At 39.8% G+C, this 18,931-nt stretch overlaps 1 protein-coding gene and 1 pseudogene across 13 annotated transcripts in view; one reads left to right on the forward strand and one right to left on the reverse strand.

Annotated features, from left to right (window-relative positions):
- Positions 1–18,931, reverse strand: part of EIF4G3 (eukaryotic translation initiation factor 4 gamma 3) — a 220,991-nt gene that overhangs the window by 32,233 nt on the left and 169,827 nt on the right. For 12 of the 13 annotated variants that reach the window (XM_061148102.1, XM_061148101.1, XM_061148099.1 and 9 more), the window contains 7 exons: positions 10,670–10,816; positions 9,078–9,314; positions 7,933–8,037; positions 6,365–6,497; positions 3,393–3,487; positions 1,394–1,487; positions 351–468 (listed from right to left, as the gene is read on the reverse strand). In XM_061148102.1, the coding sequence (XP_061004085.1) occupies positions 351–468; positions 1,394–1,487; positions 3,393–3,487; positions 6,365–6,497; positions 7,933–8,037; positions 9,078–9,314; positions 10,670–10,816 (929 nt within the window). The remainder of the gene's footprint in view (positions 1–350; positions 469–1,393; positions 1,488–3,392; positions 3,488–6,364; positions 6,498–7,932; positions 8,038–9,077; positions 9,315–10,669; positions 10,817–18,931) is intronic. The other variant, XM_061148095.1, reaches the window with a different exon arrangement.
- On the forward strand, positions 9,353–10,120 carry LOC133060338 (small ubiquitin-related modifier 2-like; annotated as a pseudogene).

The following is an 18,931-nucleotide window of genomic DNA, read 5'->3' on the forward strand; positions in this document are numbered from 1 at the left end:
AGCCTGAGGGTGCTAGTTACTCTAGAGCACCTGCAGCCTTACCTTGGAGAGCCCTAACACAAGCTCCCAGGGCTCTTTGGGTGGGCCTGGCTTTCTGAGTGGAGCAAGCTATTGGATATTTGTCAGATAACTTGCCCTTCCCTTCCACCTCATCTGAACTCTATAACTTCCTTATCTTGGAGGAAATCAACTTCATTGATGAAAGGAATCTATCCATAGGGATTATCATGAGAGAGAGAGAGAGAGAGAGAGAGAGAGAAAGAGAGAGAGAGTGTTGTGTCAGACAGCCAGCCAGCCAGCCAGTCAGCCTGACAAGCAAGTCAGTCTTTATTAATGTGCAGACTGCTTACCTAGTTAAGGTCCGCCGGGAATCAAACTCTAAAGGTGTGGATGACGTAGACCCTGAAGGTGCTGGAGGTTGCAAAGCAGAGAATCTGTTTAAACTGGAAGCACTTGATCTTAAGGCATCTACAGATATTAAGGAGTGAGAAAAAAATACAAATCACATGACTACAATGCAGCTTCTAACTGATCTGCCTTCGTGGGGAAGGGCCTGAGGCTAGGCATTTCTAATAAGCCTAACCAGCTGATGCCAACCTCCTGGTCCACAGACCATACTCTCAGAAGCACAGTATTAGAAGGATTTTGTATGCAAAAAAGAATTTAGAAATATTTGTTCATTACAACTATTTGCTCCTTTAAAAATATAACTAAATTATCCTAAGTAGGATATGGGAATGGTAAATAGGGGAAGAAAGAAGGCAAGTGAAACCAAAAGAAAATATTTCACTTAAAAAATGCTGCATAAATGCTGTGATGTCAGTCACTTATGTAAAAGTATGGATGTGAGTTTAAGTGAACAATTTAATTTAAAAGAAAAAGTCAAAATTATGTAATTGAAGGGAAATATGGGAAGGAGGTTAATAATGAAGTTTAAATGAAGTTATGATTCAAGTATGTCAGTCCTAAAGTCAAATCTCTCAAAATCTACTTCTGACATAGATTTTGAAAAATATTTTAATCTAATTCTTTTTTCTTTCACAACACCCTAAAGTTAAATGCTTCTGGATAATAATATTATTTTTCTCAGCAATATGAGTTTCCGTTTTAATTTGGAGTCCCAGTAACTTTTCTAATTATATTGAATTTGTAAAAAGCAACAAAACAACAAAGGAATCAAACAGATTAAAGTTTTAAAGTCTTTTAACTGAATTAAAAAAAAAAAAACTTGTTTTAAATATTCAAAATACCTAAGGATCCATACTGAGGAGGAAACCCTCAGTCTGACACCGATAAATCTAGGCATGATTAGTTTACAGATCTTGCCCTAAAACGCACGCTGGTGAAACGACTGCAGACGCCAGCCTCCGGAGAAGGGGCGCCCCACACTCACCAGCCTCGCTCGCCTTTGCTCCACCACTGCTGCCTTTTCCCCAGCTGCCCAGCTGCGCTTTAGGTACCAGCTGAATCTTCTCATCAATTGTGGGCTGCAACGTAAGGGATCACGAGTCAACAGTAGGAACTATTCTAGAAGAATAGTTTATCTTCTCTTTTTCACCCCAGTGCAATAAAATCAATTTCAGCAACAAAATTTTGCTTGGAATACTCATATATGAAACATAAGTTGGAGCTGTTCCCATTAAACTGGGATTCCTCTGGCCCTTGAAGAACTCTTTGGAATCCAGGGTCCACAAAATACAGCTAGAAACCACTGGCCTGGAGAATGCATTCAGATCCTCGAAGATGGTATGTCAGTTTGCCAAGTAGCTTTTAATGATTTCCCTCTTACAACGCCCAGTGATTTTACAATGGGGAAAAGAAAAAAAAAAAAAAAGGAATATACCAATATTACAAAATTAACTCATTAATTTTTTCAAGTGACTGTCAGGAAACAGGTCAAAAGACCCAAAGATTTCACATTTTAGCAAAGCCTAAAATAGGTTGGGGCAGGGAAGGAGAGGTGAGATAGGTGCATGATTCAGTAAAGGCAAACAAGAGAAAGACAGGAACATGTCAGACGGGGAGTCAGAGTGCCTGATCTCTCTCAGATTTAACACTCCCAGCACAGCTTCAGTACAAATGCAGAGTACCTCATAAAATGCACACCACAACACAAACGCTGCAAGGCAGGTCCTCCTAACAATGGTACTACTATGTTCCGACAGCGCTGCTTGCTATATGCAGTTAATAGTTAACAGTCAATCTCCTTAATGGTTTTGAGCTTTTAATATTTATATAGAGTACCAACAGTATAACTATCTGAATACACACATTTATTTTAATTTATATATTTTTTAAAATATTAAGGAAATAATGTTGTAGGCTTAATACCAACAATTCCTTATTATAGCGCCCATGCACAGAAACAATATTTTAAAACACAAATTATTTTAGTTAAAACTGTCTCTTGCTGGAAATGGAAGCGGATGGGAATCAAGTTGTATTCAGCAATGGAATTCCTTCTTTGAGACATAAACAACTGGAAGAATGTACCAGAGTCTTAGAAAACAGGATCCTAGCTGATACATCAAGAGAGATCCAGAGAGGGAATGCTCCATCCTGAAGCAGTGCTTTGAAAAAACTGTAAGGATGCAAACAACACAGCTCATCTTCTTCTATTTGATATCTTCATTGTGAGCTTTAGACTGTCTTTAGTATCCTCCTGGCAGGCTGCCAATTTCAGATCTATGGGAAGTGTATTACAAGTAAGGATCAAACCACATTTGCAAATGGTTTGCAAAACCCGTGGGCTGTGGAAGTTTCCACTTTTACAAAATGTAATTCCATTTTCTCTATGTTCTCCAAGGTTCTCTTCACTCTACATATAGTCATCAACTTCTACTGCTGAAAACATCTGCCAGGAGAAAATTCTTTCCTCTTACTGCCCATAGACTCTCAAGAGAAGGAAGTAGATTCCAGTAAGTCTTTATCACAGAATAATTTCTGGTAGGTCTTCTGTGATTTCTTTTATGCCTTAGATACAGCAAACCATTAATTCCTTTCATGGCCAAACTTAAAGAGGCACTTTCTCCTTCCTTAGAGCTAAGGATACAATGTATAAAAGCTTGCAACTTACTATGGCTTCTCAAGAACTTTTGTTATCACCTCTCTTATACTAAGTATCTCATACCTTTAAGAATTAACCTAGTCAATTTAATAAGCCTTAGTAAACCTAATCTAGCCCTTCTTGGTTAACACTCATACAAATAAAAAGGACTAATTCCAGGACAACTAGGTAAGAGTACACTTACTAAGGTTGCCCTGTAGAAACGCATCTGCAATAAAAAACAACTACCAGGCAAAATCTGTAATATGGCTATTTTATGTGAGAAGTAATTTTGAGAGTCATGTTTCTGAGACTATTTGAAGTTGTTCTTAAATGTCACACTCACCTTAGTGATTTTCAGAAATTTTGAGGGGTCCAATACCCGACTATTCTTGGCCCCTTGAACAGTGTTCCACCCACCGTCATCCACTCTCTGGACACCTGTAGGAAAAACAGAGTGAGCCAGACTCTCATCTGTCTCAAATCAGTTTGACAATGAAAGGGTGAGCAATCTTTTCAACTCAGCAGCTCCAATCAAAACCCAGGAAGAAGACAACAGAGACTGTGAAAGCACTGCTGACAGCCTCCTTACCACCCACAACATGAAGACTTCAAGTAGAAGCACTCTACTGGTATCCATCTCTCATAAAACATTACTGACCTGGAAGACACTCATACAAATGAACAAGGATTTAGTGCTAGACTAATCCTCCCTAAGGGAGGGCCAGATCTAATGTGTATAGAGTTAATGATGAGAACACTTAGGGAGAAATAAGATGGAAATAATTTATTCCAAAGTTTATTTCACTTAATGATGTTATAAGACACACTATGGTTTGATCATTCCCTTAAAACCAGCTTCTCCAAACTTTCAGGCACTGAGAGGCAGAAAGCCTTGACTCCTCTTTCTCACACGTTGCACTTAATTTGTCAGCAAATCTTGTCAGTTCAACCTTTTCAATATATCAGCATCTAGCCCCCTTCTAACCACTACTAACACTAAAATTTGGTTAAGCCAGCAATAAGCCTCAACTGGTATAAAAACATCATCAGTGGCTTCCTGCTTTCATCCTCACCTTTTATCATCATGGCAGCCAGTGTGGCCCTAGTAAATTATGAGTCAGGCCTTGTCACTTCTTTGCTCAAAACACTTCTGGTTATCTATTTCATTGTGAGAAAAAGACAGACTCCTTATAAATGGTTTATCTGCTCTAAGTAATCTGGCTCCTGCCTCTCAGACCCCATCTCCTACCACTCTCCCCCCATAACCTTTGCTCTAGCCACATTGACCTTTTTGCTGATGCTTGAAAAGGTTGCTTCAGGGCATTTGTACTTACTATCCCCTTTTCCTAAAACCCACTTCCCCAGATATCCACATGAATTAACTCCTTCCCTTACTTCAGTCTTTGCTCAAACACCACCAACTTAAATAGGCTTCCCAATCGTCCTAGTATAAAACTACAACCTTTCTACTCGTCAAACCCTGCACTCCCACCCCTCCTCTGTTTCAGTGTTTCTACAGAACATGCCTGACGTACGTTTTTAGCATATGTATGTAAGTACCTGTCCCCCTGTGTTCCTCCTAAGATGTGAGCGGCAGGGGGTAATGGACTTTGTCTCTCTTGTTACATGACAAGCACTCAATGAATATTTACTGAATGAAAGACCACCAAACTGTCCATCTAAAAGCTTTTCCAATTCTCACAGGCTTCTTGATTTTCTCTTTGCTAAGTGATATTAATGATCATGAACACGCTTGATTATTCCTTGTTCCTGTGAAACAGAAAAGCACACTTTCTTCCCTGGTGGAGTCATCTCTCAGAACTTCATTAAGAGTATACAGTGTCTCTGATAAATAACAGGTCATGGCTATTGAATATTCTGTAGGTGTCAGTTGCTATGCTGAACACTTTACCTCTCTCATTTCAGCCTCACACAAATCCCAGGTACTACTATTCGATCAATTTTACAGATTAAGTGACTTGCGCAAGGTCACGCAGCTAGGATGCAGGAGAGCTGAAACTCACAAGACAGCTTGGCTCCAGAGTCTCTGCTCTCAACCTCTATACTGATATGACCCGGTCACCATCTGAGCTCTTCATAGCACAGTGGACAAAACGAGCATTCCCCTTTGGATGTCATCTCAGAAGAAACAAGCTTATAAGAAAAATGATCATTTCCTTTCCTTTCTAAAACAAGTTTCCTCTTTTAATGTTCCTAAACTGAGTCAATAGAATTTTCTGTTTTCTCAGGTGTAAAATGCTTACTATTTCACCTTTTTTTCTTCCCGTTTCTTCCTTTTTATTTTTATCACTACCAAGTTTCACCTCCTTCCACATAGGATTTCAACTGACAACAACATTTCTGAGTTTGGTATACCCCTTGATTCATCATGTGATGAGCAATGTTGTCATTGTTGTTCAGTTGCTAAGTTGTGTCTGACTCATTGTGAACCCGTGGACTACATGGCGCCAGGCTTACCTGTCCTTCACTATCTCCCAGAGTTTGCTCAAATTCATGTCCATTGAGTCAGAGATACTATCCAACCATCTCATCCTCTGCTGCCCCCTTCTCCTCCTGCCCTCAATCTTTCCCAGCATCAGGGTCTTTTCCAATGAGCAACAGACTCATTTTATTTATGCATATCCAGCATGTTATTACTCCTTTGCTCAAAAACACACAGTGGCTCCTTAATGTCAGTTCAAGCCCAAAGTTCCTAATTTGGATACATTCTTCTAAACATTTTTTCAATCCTTCTGAACACTTAAATTTTACTCTACTCAGGCTTCTTTATTCCTCTTTACAGTATATATTTATTTTAGTTTCATGACTAAAATTTTTCCATCCCTTCCAAATACTGGCCATCTACCAGTGCTCAGTTCAAGTGCCCCTTTCCTCCAGGTTGCTATCCCGCCTGTTCTGAATTTTAACAGCCTTAGTGGACAATACATTTCATAACTGATAGTATCTTCCATTTGCTCGAAAACATTCCCTTTATTAGTTTTGGCTTCCTGAGGGAAGGAGCTGTATCTTCTACCTCTTTTTATATCCCTCACCATACTGAGTATACAGAAGATGCTCAATAAAGTCTTGTTGATTACTGACTTTGGAGTAGTCAAAGAAATAATATGTACTTTCCACATTCTCTGTTTTTACACAACAACCAGTCTCCAGGTGATGCCGTTTCACTTACCAATCACCATTCTGTAGTTTGGGTCAGTCTTTCTGCTCTCATTTCACATCTAAATATAAAATTCTAAACATATTCACCCCTCAAACTCCCAAGTCCTCTAACGTCCGGTAGACTCCACCCCTCACCTGGTCTTCTCTTCTCTTTGGTCATGAGTTGTTGGACCTTCCTCTGCTCTTCCTGTTCTTCTATTTTAGCTTCTTTGTGAATCTGTTCAATAGTTTTAGGCCCTTGATCTGCTCGTCGTGATACCCAATTACACTTTTATAAAAGGAGAAAATGAGAATGTCAGCCAGATAACTAAAAATAAAAAGGAAACTTTAGAAAAATCTATTTTATACTTTCACTGCTAGAAAAGCATAACATACATATAAAATCTGGTACTATGGCAGTTTTTCAACCATCTTACAGATGACACTATGTGCAGTTTAGATGTTAGCGCTAAATATTTAAATCCTTCTCAATCCACTCTGAGTTACTATATACAAAAGTCAATGGATAAAAATACAGAGTGAAAGAATGGCCCAACTATCTACCTACCTATCTTGTCTATCTACCCATCCACCTACCTGCCCACCTATCTGTACAATTTATCATTTTGTACTTCTGAAAGGAGAGAGGAGTCAAGAAAGATCAGGACTTCTGGCCTTGACCCAGTCGGATACATTTTGCTACTCAGCTCACACCACACTCTGCTGGGGTTCTAAATCGAGGACGACTAGCATTTTCCTTCCTCGCATATCAAGGTTATGGTATCTATACAAAATGCCACAGTCACTCTAAGCTCTAGTTATCCTCTCTGCTAAGGGTAAGACAAGCTGTCTCCTTCAAGTTACACTTCTCCTATTCCTTCCCTTCTGAGCTACAGTCTCAATATCTGATACAAATTTGAGTGACTGAAGGAAGAACAGAGCAATTTTTAACACTTACTTATATTAGTTGGAGGCAAGAATGGCAAATAGATTTAAATCAGCATTCAAAATTCTGATCAACTGGTAGTGGGTTTGTTAATAAGAAGGATCCTGAGGTCCTATCTCAGCTTAGTAAGATGAAGAGCCGTCGTCAATGCTACCTGGTCTGAGCGCAAGGCAGTGCAGAGAGGGGGACCTATATTCACTTCCTCTATCTTAGGGTCAGTGGCAGTGTATTTCCTCTAGGAGTTGAAAAAGGTGGTAGTGGTAAATACTACTCAGTATGACAAAGGAGGGGAAAAAAAGCAGCAGAACAAGAGGGTATACAGGAAAAACAACAGAGAGGAAAACAGCTACATCTCCTGTGAGCTGGGCACGTACATAACCACTGAATCTTTCTAACACACCTGCAAAGTAGACAACGTCACCACTTCAGAGACTAAACTGTAAGGCTCAGGGAAGTGAAATTCATTTATTTTGAAGATGAGAATTCTTGATTATTTAGCATGCTAAGAATAAATTTAAACGACCACAGACTGAATTCAGAATGGCTGATTTCAAAACTGCCAAGTGGTTTGATCACCAGAATAAAAAGAAGAAATAACTGACAGGCAGGTGAACCCGCTCTTTGTCCTTTCACACAGCTCTCTCGTCACAGCTTGTTGATCCATGTTCTGAGTCATGCGGCAAAAGCATTAAGCCATTACACATATAAATCCTAGGACAGCCTCCCCAAGCCAAATCCTGAAGAGAGACTGGAGAGGTAGGTTTATTTTTCTACTTACCAGCCTTAGATCTATTACATCCTGAAGCATGAATCGAATCCTAGATGAGGTTTTTCTTTCTTTCACAATTTTCTCCATCTGATTAAAATACTGGTCCATACGTGGCTGCAAGATACAAAATCATTAGTATTCCTGGCTGAGGAATTCAAATGTAGTTTTACCACGTAGAATTTTAAGACCGCATAGGAATACAACTTTTGGCCCAAAGGCACTGTGGTAGAATTTTTAATTGAATATACACCCAAAATAAAGGCTACATATTCCAGGCAGCAGGCCATGGCCATATGACTAATTACAGGCCAACAGAATACAAATGGAAATGTCATACTGCATCTCCCTGGAACCTTAAGAGAGAGGTGGCTGCGTCCTTTGCCCTTTTCTAACCTTCTTGGCTATGATGTCAAGAAGTACTCCAGGGCTACACCTTAGGGATGACAAAATGTTACACTGGAGGAACTGAAATTTTTTGTCATCTCTTAGCCAGCCACCAGGCCAGCCTTAGAATTTTTACTCCTGAACTTCATTTACATGAGTGAGAAATAAACCTCAGTCTTATATATACACTGATATTCGGGGTTTTCTGTCACAGCCAAACATAACCCTAGCTGATTCTGATGTTATAAAACATTTCTGACATTATTTCTTTGATGCGTTTCTAATTTCCCTACCCCTTATTTGGAGAGTACCATGTTATGTTTGAATTATAATATTTTTAATGATTTCTTACATTATGGTTAGATAGCCCTGTCATTAATTAGAGCATAAACTTGAGAAAGCTACTGGATCTTCATTCTTGTCTTGCAGTCAGTCCTGGCTCTTGGTAGCTTCTCCCCCACCCCCAAATTTCTGTACATTCCACAGAAATGTACTGCTATTCATATACATATGAAGGGCCTGTAAAATAAAGGACACGGGACAAATAATCTCAATTTGTGACCCAGCTTTTAAATACTTTTGGACTCTCTTCACTTCTGACTTTAATGAAAACGTGTTAAGGAGCACGATGGCCTAACACTGACCGTGAGAAGGACAAAAGAAAAACAAGCAGCCCTGGCTGCTGGGACAAGGCGGAGACTCGTGTTGACAGTCAACTTCTGCAAGTGACAGCGTCCCTGCAGGAGGTTTCTGAGATTTGGGGGTCCTACCTTTGCTTTCTCAAAGTCCAGGTCTTTGCCAATTGTGGTGAGCAGGCGACACAGACACTCGAGGGATTCTTCATCGTGGTTCTTCAGCAGCTTCACCACGCAGTCATGCATGATGGCTTCAGTCAGCATTTTGAGTTTAAAGAGTTCTCCAATGAACTTGATGTTGCCAATGGATCTCCGCCGGGCTTTATCTTTAGCTTCTTCTAGTTCATCATGAAGCCTTGTCCTCTCCTCTGGCTATTGCATAAGGAAGAATAACAGAATCCTGACGATGAAGAAGGTACTACTCAATAGGTGCTAAAAACATACGTTTGACTGGTGCTGCCCGTGTGCTTGTTCAGTACAGACCTGGCAAGTCTTCTATGAAGAGGCAGCTGGGGAGACTATGGCACTCGGCAGAGTTGATGAAAAGCTCAAGGAAGGAGTCAAAACTGAGAAAAACGATCATACTAATTTGAAGGTGTAGGGGCAGGATGGTTCAGAGATGCTGTTTAACATTAAGAGGCATACACCACTTAGTACTCTAATAAAAGCCTACTGTGAACGAAAGGGTTTGTCAGTGAGGCAGATTAATTCCGATCTGACAGGCAGCCAGTCAATGAAAAAGACATATCTGCACAGTTGGCAGTGGAGGATGAAGATACAACTGTTGTGTTCCAACAGCAGAGAGTAGGTGTCTACTAAACAGGGAACCCCTAGAGTTCTGTTCCTCCAGACCAAAAAGACATTCTCCATTAGAAAATCACAATTTGGTTCCACCATATCCTGACTACTAGAGTGTAGTTTTTCTATTTCATTTTCCCCTTTCTCATTCCTTTACTGTACATAAAGTAATTGGTGTATATGCACAAGCATAGTGCATTTTTTAAAAAAAACTAAAGGGCCGATGGTATGTTTTGATTAACATCAAATGAAGATGGGATAGGGATAAATACTGGTTTGGTGAAAACATCCCCTTTATCTCCATTAGGGGCATACTCATCAACTCTTATCTTTATACTACAGTATATTATTTTGTTTTCATTGTCTACCAAAAACAGAACAACATAAAAATTCTTGCACTCCTTGTTTGATTGGAGGATTTTAACGTTTTTTTATTTACCATTGTAAAACCAGTGAAAATTTTATAATTTTTTTGTATGTAGCTGTTACACATAAGGCAATCTCTATTTAAGTAAGGATAAATTACTCTAAAAGAAGAAATGATCCTACATAATTTTCCCTTCAAGTCAAGTGTCTTGTTGTTGAAATAAACTTGTTTAAACTAGGGGTCAAGGAGAGCCTTTGAGGTTTTGACAGTTAACCACAGACCTATTCAGAAAATAAAACTATACCCACAAGTTCGTATCCATTTCAGGAGATTTCTGGAATTCAGTAACCTCTCTGAAGTCTAGGTTCTGAATCCCTATCTTAGAAGGTTGAGTCGTTTTCACACGTGGCACTAAAAGGAATAAAGCTTTCCTCTAAACATCAATACAGTATATCTCCACCTGAAGAAACAGAAACTACCTACTGAAGTAGCAGGACGACTTCATGAAAATTCTGATAACACTCAAAGCGCACAAGCACAGTTTTTCTGTGAAAATACTTACAGCGCTGGCAGCCTCGAGCTCTTTCTGCTTCTTCTCAAAGACATCATCATCGGCTTTATCTTTTTCAAACTCCTTCTGGCAACGGTTCAGTAGTAGCTTCCGGAAGTTCACTGTGTTACCAGGCTTGTCTGCCATGGGTACTTTCAGCTGCATCCAGATGGGAAAATGCAAAAGTGGCAAGATTACTTAAAGAAATCCAATGATTTTCTCAAAAATCTATTTTCTGTACTGTGCAAAATAATGCTCACCGAACCACAGGTAAGCATTCTACAAAAGATACACAATTTAGCTTTAGGCATTTCAAGTTTTCAACGGTTAAGAAGCTTTAAATTTTATACAGAAAAGACACACACTCCTCTCATATAAATGTACTGCATCCCCTATGGCTGGTTGTGCCGCCAGCTGACTTTAAAATCCTTTTAATACGATTACAAGTATGACTCCGCACTCCTCTAGACCTTTTTAACTGTCAAAGGTTATTATTTTTGTTTTTCAAATTACTACAGTAGGTACTTTGGTTTCAAGAAACAAATAAAAATGAAATAAAGCAGGGGAGAATTTCACAGCCATAGGAAAACTGTTGGAGGTGAGATCCTTAGTCTACAAAGATACAGAATATTCTAGAAAGATGCAGAAAGATGTGTGTGAGGGTCACATTTCAGAATATGAGACATCTTTTCCTAAGGGGGATGTCACAACACTGTAATGCTAGTATCTGACTTGTCTATCGATACACTATGTTTATTATTTCTTATGTGCCAAAAGAAAACACTAGGTCTCTACAAGTTGTCTAATAAATGCCCAACTCAGACACATTGTTTTGATACACAGGAAGACTCAAGACGGAGGGAAGGGGCCGGCTGGAGGCAAGATGCTTGTAAGATGTTCATACAAACCCAATGACAATTGTTTTCTATTAACTGCAATAGCTTCACCTTCAAGGTTACTTGTAACTAAATAAAGAGACATTCTAATTCAGAATATAAAGGAAGTGAACCAGCATAGTGAGTGACTAAAAAATTCTATTTTACAGACAAAATTCCGAGTACCATTTTGAACAGCCATGACAATATGGCAAAATGATTTTCCTAGAACACAAAGTGGCTCCCAAAGTTCTGAAATACATGGTCTCTGTCCTAGATTTAGTGGGAGAAGTTAATAAAAAACAGGACGTCTTGTATTTATATTCACAAAAGAGTTGTCAACCAGAATGGATTTGGACAGCTGCTGATCAAGGCTGAATGGCGAGAAACTTGAGGACTTAATACCACAGCATATTTGTGCAAGAAATGATGGCACACTCTCCAACATATTCCCAGTGAGACATGAAAGACCATTCAACAAGGCCAGCTCTTACCAACCAGAGCCGAATGTTTCATTTCACTTTTTTTTTTAACTTAGAAAGAGGGGAAGAACACCAAATATGGATTCTTTTTAGACAATCACAGGAAAGCTAACATGTCCTTATGTCCAAATTTAGGCCATACAAGTACAAGTGACAACAGGTTATGTCAAAGTCAGGCCTATTCTATGATCACACAAGACGGCAGGTTTTTAATTTACTTGTACTTATTTGGCTATGCAGATCTTAAGTGCGGTATGTAAGACATTCAGTTGTGGCATGTGAGATCTAGTTTCCCAAGCAGGGATCAATCCCAGGTCTCCTGCGTTGGGAGCACAGGGGACTGGACCACCAGGGAAGTTCCTCTCAGGGAAGTTCTGAGAGCAGGTACTTAATTAGCCTTAAAGAAACGAAACATAAAAGTAAAGGGTTTTCAAAGCAGAAGCCAAAAGTAGACTATCTTTTACTTTCTACCACCCAGAATATAAAGCAGCAGCATATCTGAGAGGTTCTATATAATAGAGCACCCAGCATGACATTAGGTTCCAGAACAAAGCAAAGGTTCAAAAATTCAGCAGTTATATTCAATTTGCTGTTGTACAGGAACTCAAATAAACACATCAAGAGGTCTTTGCCAACTTCTTAGCATATTCACCACCACTGTCTATATTAATACTAAGGACATTATAGACTGATGGGATAAAAACCATCACAATTTATCAGCCTTAAAAATATTTTTCCTGCATTATGGATTTACTATGTAGAAGATGTGAAAAAATGTGGATAATACGAAAATTCAAACCACTGTCTTAATGAGAGGGACCAGAATTAAAATCAGTCAGAAAGGTCAAATAAATACAACTTGTGTATTTTATTTACAGGAAGGAACAAGTAGAAATGACATAAGGCAAGGGACAATTTCCCTACACAAAATGTATTAAAGGATTTGCTTTTTACACCTTTTATGTAGGGAAGGCTATATTGAAAAGATTCACTTGCATGATTTTCTTTCTTTTTTTTTTTTGCCTGCTTGATTTTAAATGAAGGCAATTCTTTTAACCCCAATTCATTAATCATCCAAACAAGGGAGGCACAATCCCTGTGTCTAACCTGAATGCAGCTTTAAGCATCCGATGCAATAGGTTTGTTGGAAGCGCTTTAAGTCACAGAGAATAACCTTTACCTGGCATATTTGGAACACTCAAAGTGAAAGAGCACTGGAATCCTGAGCTGTAAAATCAGGGTTTGAATCCCTGCTCTACACCTCATCAGTATGTAAATGTGAGCAAGCTACCTCATTAAGCCTTAATCCCGTCATCAGCAAAAGGATTCCAGTGATTACAGACTGGGGACACCATGAAGCAGCTGGTGCAACAGGAGCTGTGGAGAGTCATAATCCCAGCACTGCCCATGTGACCCTGGCCAAATTACTTAGCTTCTCCGAACTTCTATTACTTTCTAAAATGGGGACGTCTATCTCATAGGACTGTTTGAAGGATTAAATGAGACAGTCTAATTAAAACAAGTAATAGTGCTCAGAACATAGCCAAGAATTCTACAAACTAATAGAGCTATATTTAAATTTGGAGCTGTACTGACAAGCTTATCAGTAAAATTTAAGAGACATCTATATTGTAATAACATAAACATAAAAAAAATGTTTCAGTTCACAAAGCAATTAGGGAGAGAACCACAAAAGGCAAGCGAACTGAATATCTGCTATCCCAAAATGGTGGTCACACAACAGTTTACATGTACAGGACATAAAGAACCTATGACTGCTGCATATGCTTGTTAGATATGTTCACATGGAAGTATTAAAATGGAACGATCAGCAGAATGGCCACAGACCTGCAAGCACATTTGTCTCTAAATGAATGAAGGTCTGGCTACACAACGCCCTAAAGACTTGCCTTGGAACATGCTCTTAATGTCCTCTGGGGATGGTTAACAGGGGCTGTGGAAAAATGGAAATAGGCCAGGGAGGATACGGCCTGAGAACTGTGATGCACGGTAATCTTCTTCTTCTTAAGAGATGTTAAATTCAACAGAATTATGAAATTATGATAGCGTTAAGTTGACTTGTGTTGTCAGGGGACACTTGACTGGTCAGGAGACTCAATAAAATCGGTTAGTGAGAACATGAAGAGTGAATGTCTTACTTAGTCTGGTAGGGCTGCTATAATGAAATACCACAGATAGGGTGGCTTAAACAACGGATGTTTATTTCACACAGTTCTGGAGGACAAGATCCAAGATCAAGGTGCAGGCAGATCCGACTCCTGGTGAAGAAGAACCCTCTTCTTCAGATGTCTGGTGCGCAGACATCTGCCTACTCTATCCTCACGTGGTGGAAAAGAAATTCTAGTACCTCTTCCTGTTTATTAAAGACACTAATTTCCATCATGGGAGATCCACCCTTATGACCTCAGCTAAAGCTAATTACCTCTCAAAGGCCCCACCTCCTAACACCTCCTAACACCATCACATGGAGGGTTGGGCTTCAACCTAAGAATTGGGGGAGAGATAAACATTCAGTTCGTAACAGTAGACGAAGTGGATGCTTGAAGATGTGATCGTGGATTATACCAAAAGTGAAAGGTGACATGCCACAGTGAGAAGAAGCTCTCTCTCAGACAACTATAATTTCATTAAACTGTAGTCTGGAATTAAAACTAAGATACTAAGTGTTTCAGATGGGTTGTTTGGGAGATGATTCCTTAGAAAGTGAGGGAGTCAATGGGGAACATTTTATACCAAGACTGCTTGGTAAGCTGGATTTGCTGGAGAGAACCTACCTTTTAATTTTTACGCAAGAGTAAACTAGCCATGTGACACCACATTGCACTGTAAACCAACTGTGTCCACCTCAGATTGCGAAGAGACCTGCCACATCCTGGTCAGCCAGCAACCTTGGATATGAATGCTGTCAGGATTGGGGAGTCATTTTCTTCAAGCAATTGGATTTGAATTGCTAATGTATTTGTTAGTATTGATGGTAAATACTTCTTCTCCTTAAAAGGATCAAATTCCCTGAAAATCACCAAGGGCTGTTAGTTGTGTATTGATGGAGTCCAACAGGAGACTAGAAAATAGAAGGGCCTTAGTGAATTCCCAACTAAAAATGAACATAACATGATCTGTATGCATGATGAACACATCTACCAAAATGTGTTCTATCAGATACATTCGAAGAGGTATACAGCACTTAGGCATGTCCACAAGACTGGAAAGGGAGTGGTCAAGTTATGAAAGGGTAAGTCATTTCTCATCAATCTTTTCTTCAGCGGCACATTAAAAGTCTTGGATCTGGTATAACAGGACACAGAATGCAGAAATTTACCCACAGTGCCATTCTTTACAGCTGAGCTTTGCATGCCTGCCACAGCAGAGATTAAAAGTAACAAAAGCATGGTCTTAAGGTGCAAAATAAACTCAAGTTATACTTTCATTCATGCATTTATCCATTCACTCAAAACATATGTATGAGGGTCTGTTATGTACCAGAAACCATTTCAGGCAGTAGGAATTTAGCAGTGCCCCGCTCTTAGGAACTTAGGCTCAAAATGAGTTCCGAGTTAGGGATTTTCTTTAAATTTTGATTAAAATGAAACAGTGCAATAAAAAGGACTAATAATTCAATGTAAAATTTTATTTAAGCACAGATTTAGATACAGGATAGCAATTTCTACTATCTGCCCTTCTTTATTTGCCACTCAATTCAGATGTCCTCAGGGCTTTCCTGGTGGCTCAGAGGGTAAAGCGTCTGCCTGCAATGTGGGAGACCTGGGTTCGATCCCTGGGTCAGGAAGATTCCCCTGGAGAAGGAAATGGCAACCCACTCTGGCACTCTTGCCTGGAAAATCCCATCGATGGAGAAGCCTGGTAGGCTATAGTTCATGGGGTCGCAAAGAGTCGGACGTGACTGAGTGACTTTACTTTCACTTTCAGATGTCCTCTTCCTCCTAAGAGAAGTACTGCATTCTAGTTACTGCATTCTAGTTAAATGTCCTGCAGTCTTTGAAGGGGTATTCCCTGCAGGTGGTAAAGAACCAGACTGCAATGCAGGAGACCAGGGTTCCATCCCTGGATTGGGAATATCCTCTGGAGGAGAAAATGGCAACTCACACCAGTATTCTTGCCTGGAAAATTCCAAGGACAGAAAAACCTGGCAAGCTACAGTTTGTGAAGAAGGTCTTGCAGATCTCTTCATTCATTCCTACTTGAACCAGCAGAAGCAGCAGCATACTCTAGAGGCCCATGTTACTATCTCTCATAAGGTCTTTAAGTCTTATGTGCCAGAGGTTTCACTTAGCAGAGCTTGGCAAAGGCAGGCAGCTGCAGAGAAGTCTAAACAAGTGTGCCTGTGTACACAATAAATATGGTGTGAAGTGAAGTGAAAGTCGCTCAGTTATGTTCGACTCTTTGCGACCCCATGGACTGGATTCTCCAGGCCAGAACACTGGCGTGGGTAGCCTTTCCCTTCTCCAGGGAATCTTCCCAACCCAGGGATTGAACCTAGGTCTCCCACATTGCAGGCGGATTCTTTACCAACTGAGATGCAGAGCCAATTGGTAAAGCCAAAACTATTGTATCAATTTCCTCTGTAAATCTAAAGAATTTCTTTTTAGAAAGCCTACCACCCCTTAGGATGTCAAGGAAAACTGACACACAGCTGTCTTCTCAAGCCCTCCCTTAGATAAGAACTGCAAAGTGACTTACGGAGGTGTGTGATTGAAGTGAGGCAGAAAAAGGTTTAAAAACTGCTCTGAGGGAATTCCCTCCCAGTCCAGTGGTTAGGACTCCACACTTTCACTGCTGAGGGTGGGGATTCAATCCCTGCTCAGGGAACTGAGACCCCAACAAGCTGTGCAGTGTGGTCAACAAAACAAAAACAAAACAACCCTGTTCTGAACAGTGACAATAAGTAATCTCTTAAGTCTTAAAATCTCAACGATGTAGACCAAGTTTCTCGTCCTTGACACGATGAACGTTTTGCGCTGGACAGCCCTTTGCTGCAGGTGGCTGTCTTGTGCACTGTAGGATGTTCAGGAGCATCCTGAACTTGACGCACTAAAGTGCATCCTTTACACACTAACATGCTAGTAGTCATAACCAAAAATGTCTCCATTTATTGCCCGAGGTCAGGAAAAAAACCAACCCCGAGACTTTAAAACCAGAGATCTAAGTCTCTGTTTGAGCTTGCTGTTGTTCAGTGGCTAAGTTGTGACTAACTCTTTGTGATCCCAGGGACTGCAGCACACCAGGCTTCCCTGTCCTTCACCATCTGCCGGAGTTTGCTCAAACTCATCCATTGAGTCGGATGCCATCCAACCATCTCTTCCTCTGTCACTGCCTTCTTGTCCTGCCTTCAATCTTTCCCAGAATCAGGGCCTTTTCTGATGATTTGGCTCTTCGCATCAGGTGGCCAAAGTATTGCAGCTTCAGTATCAGTCCTTCCAATAAATATTTAGGGTTGACTTCCTTTAGGATTGACTGGTTTGATCTCCTTGTTCTCCAAGGGACTCTCAAAAGTCTTCTCCAGCACCACAGTTCAAAAGCATCAATTCTTTGGCACTCAGACTTCTTTATAGTCCAATTCTTCCCTGGTGGCTTAGACGGTAAAGAATCCACCTGCGATGCAGGCAAGTTGGTTTCGATCCCTGGGTCGGGAAGATTCTCTGGAGGAGGAAATGGCAACCCACTTCAGTATTCTTGCCTGGGAAATTCCATGGACAGAGGAGTGTGGTGGGCTACAGTTCATGGGGTTTCAAAGTGTCAAGACACGACTGAGTGACTAACACTTTCACTGGCTCTTGTTCGAACTAGGGTTCTATCATTTAACACTGGCAACCTCCATATGTATAAAATCCCTATTTAGGCAATTTCCCAACTTTCACAAAATGTTTTAAAATAGGAATAATAAAATGGTTGTGAGGATTAAATGAGTTAGATGTAACACATCCCCTCAAAATACTGTTATGATTCCCACTACTCTTAACTACTACTATTTAGAAAGATAATATGACTGTGTGGGCAAGCATAACTAGATTCCAATACTTCAAATTCATGATAATCCATGCAAGTGGCATAGGTCTATACATTCTCAGGACTATGAACCAGGCCAAAGATCTTACAATTTGACCTGCAGATATGTCTCGGTAAAACACACGGATAATGAAAGTGAAGCTACTGAAATAACTTAATGAACATAATGGATAGAAAAAGAATACCTCCCCTGGGTAATATCTTATTTTTTTAATTCGCTCTTCATTTTCTTTCATTCTGTTGGAGGAACTGTTTCTCAAACTAACAATTATGTTAAAAACAAAACAAAACAAGTAGCACCTGTAGTTAAGAAGGACTGGAAAACGTTGCACAGAGTAGATCCTTCTTGTTTGATTTCACAAGAAGCATTGTAACAGGAAACCGAAACTTAAAAGGAAAAAAAATCTGCTTAAGCTGGCCTTAGTGAAACATATACTATCATTTCAATTTTGGACAACACTGCTCATGGACATGCCATCTGAAAATAATCAGCTTAACACCACTTCTTCTTTTATAAAGTATAAAAGAAAAGAGCACACACTCAAAAAAAGTATTCACCACTCAAGTTTGCTAAAACTTAGTATCTTGCCATATTTACTTTCATCTTTCATTTTTAAGATACTAAATATTCAAGTTAAGGGCCCTGAGCATTTAAAAAATTTTTTCACTCTAGTGCTTGCTCTTCTTCTTTTCAAAGTGTAGCTTCAAGAACACTGAAGCCTCCCAGAGCTTCAGTTAAATGCTTTCAAAGCACTACAACTATCCAGCCTTCACAGTTAATCCTATTATCCTATATTTTTATAATAACCACTTTCTTGCTTTTCTTTGTTTTACCATCCAGATATGCATTCCCAAACCCCGTATTTACTTTT

This window comes from Dama dama, chromosome 8 (genome assembly GCF_033118175.1).
Source record: "Dama dama isolate Ldn47 chromosome 8, ASM3311817v1, whole genome shotgun sequence".
Classification (NCBI taxonomy): Eukaryota; Metazoa; Chordata; class Mammalia; order Artiodactyla; family Cervidae; genus Dama; species Dama dama.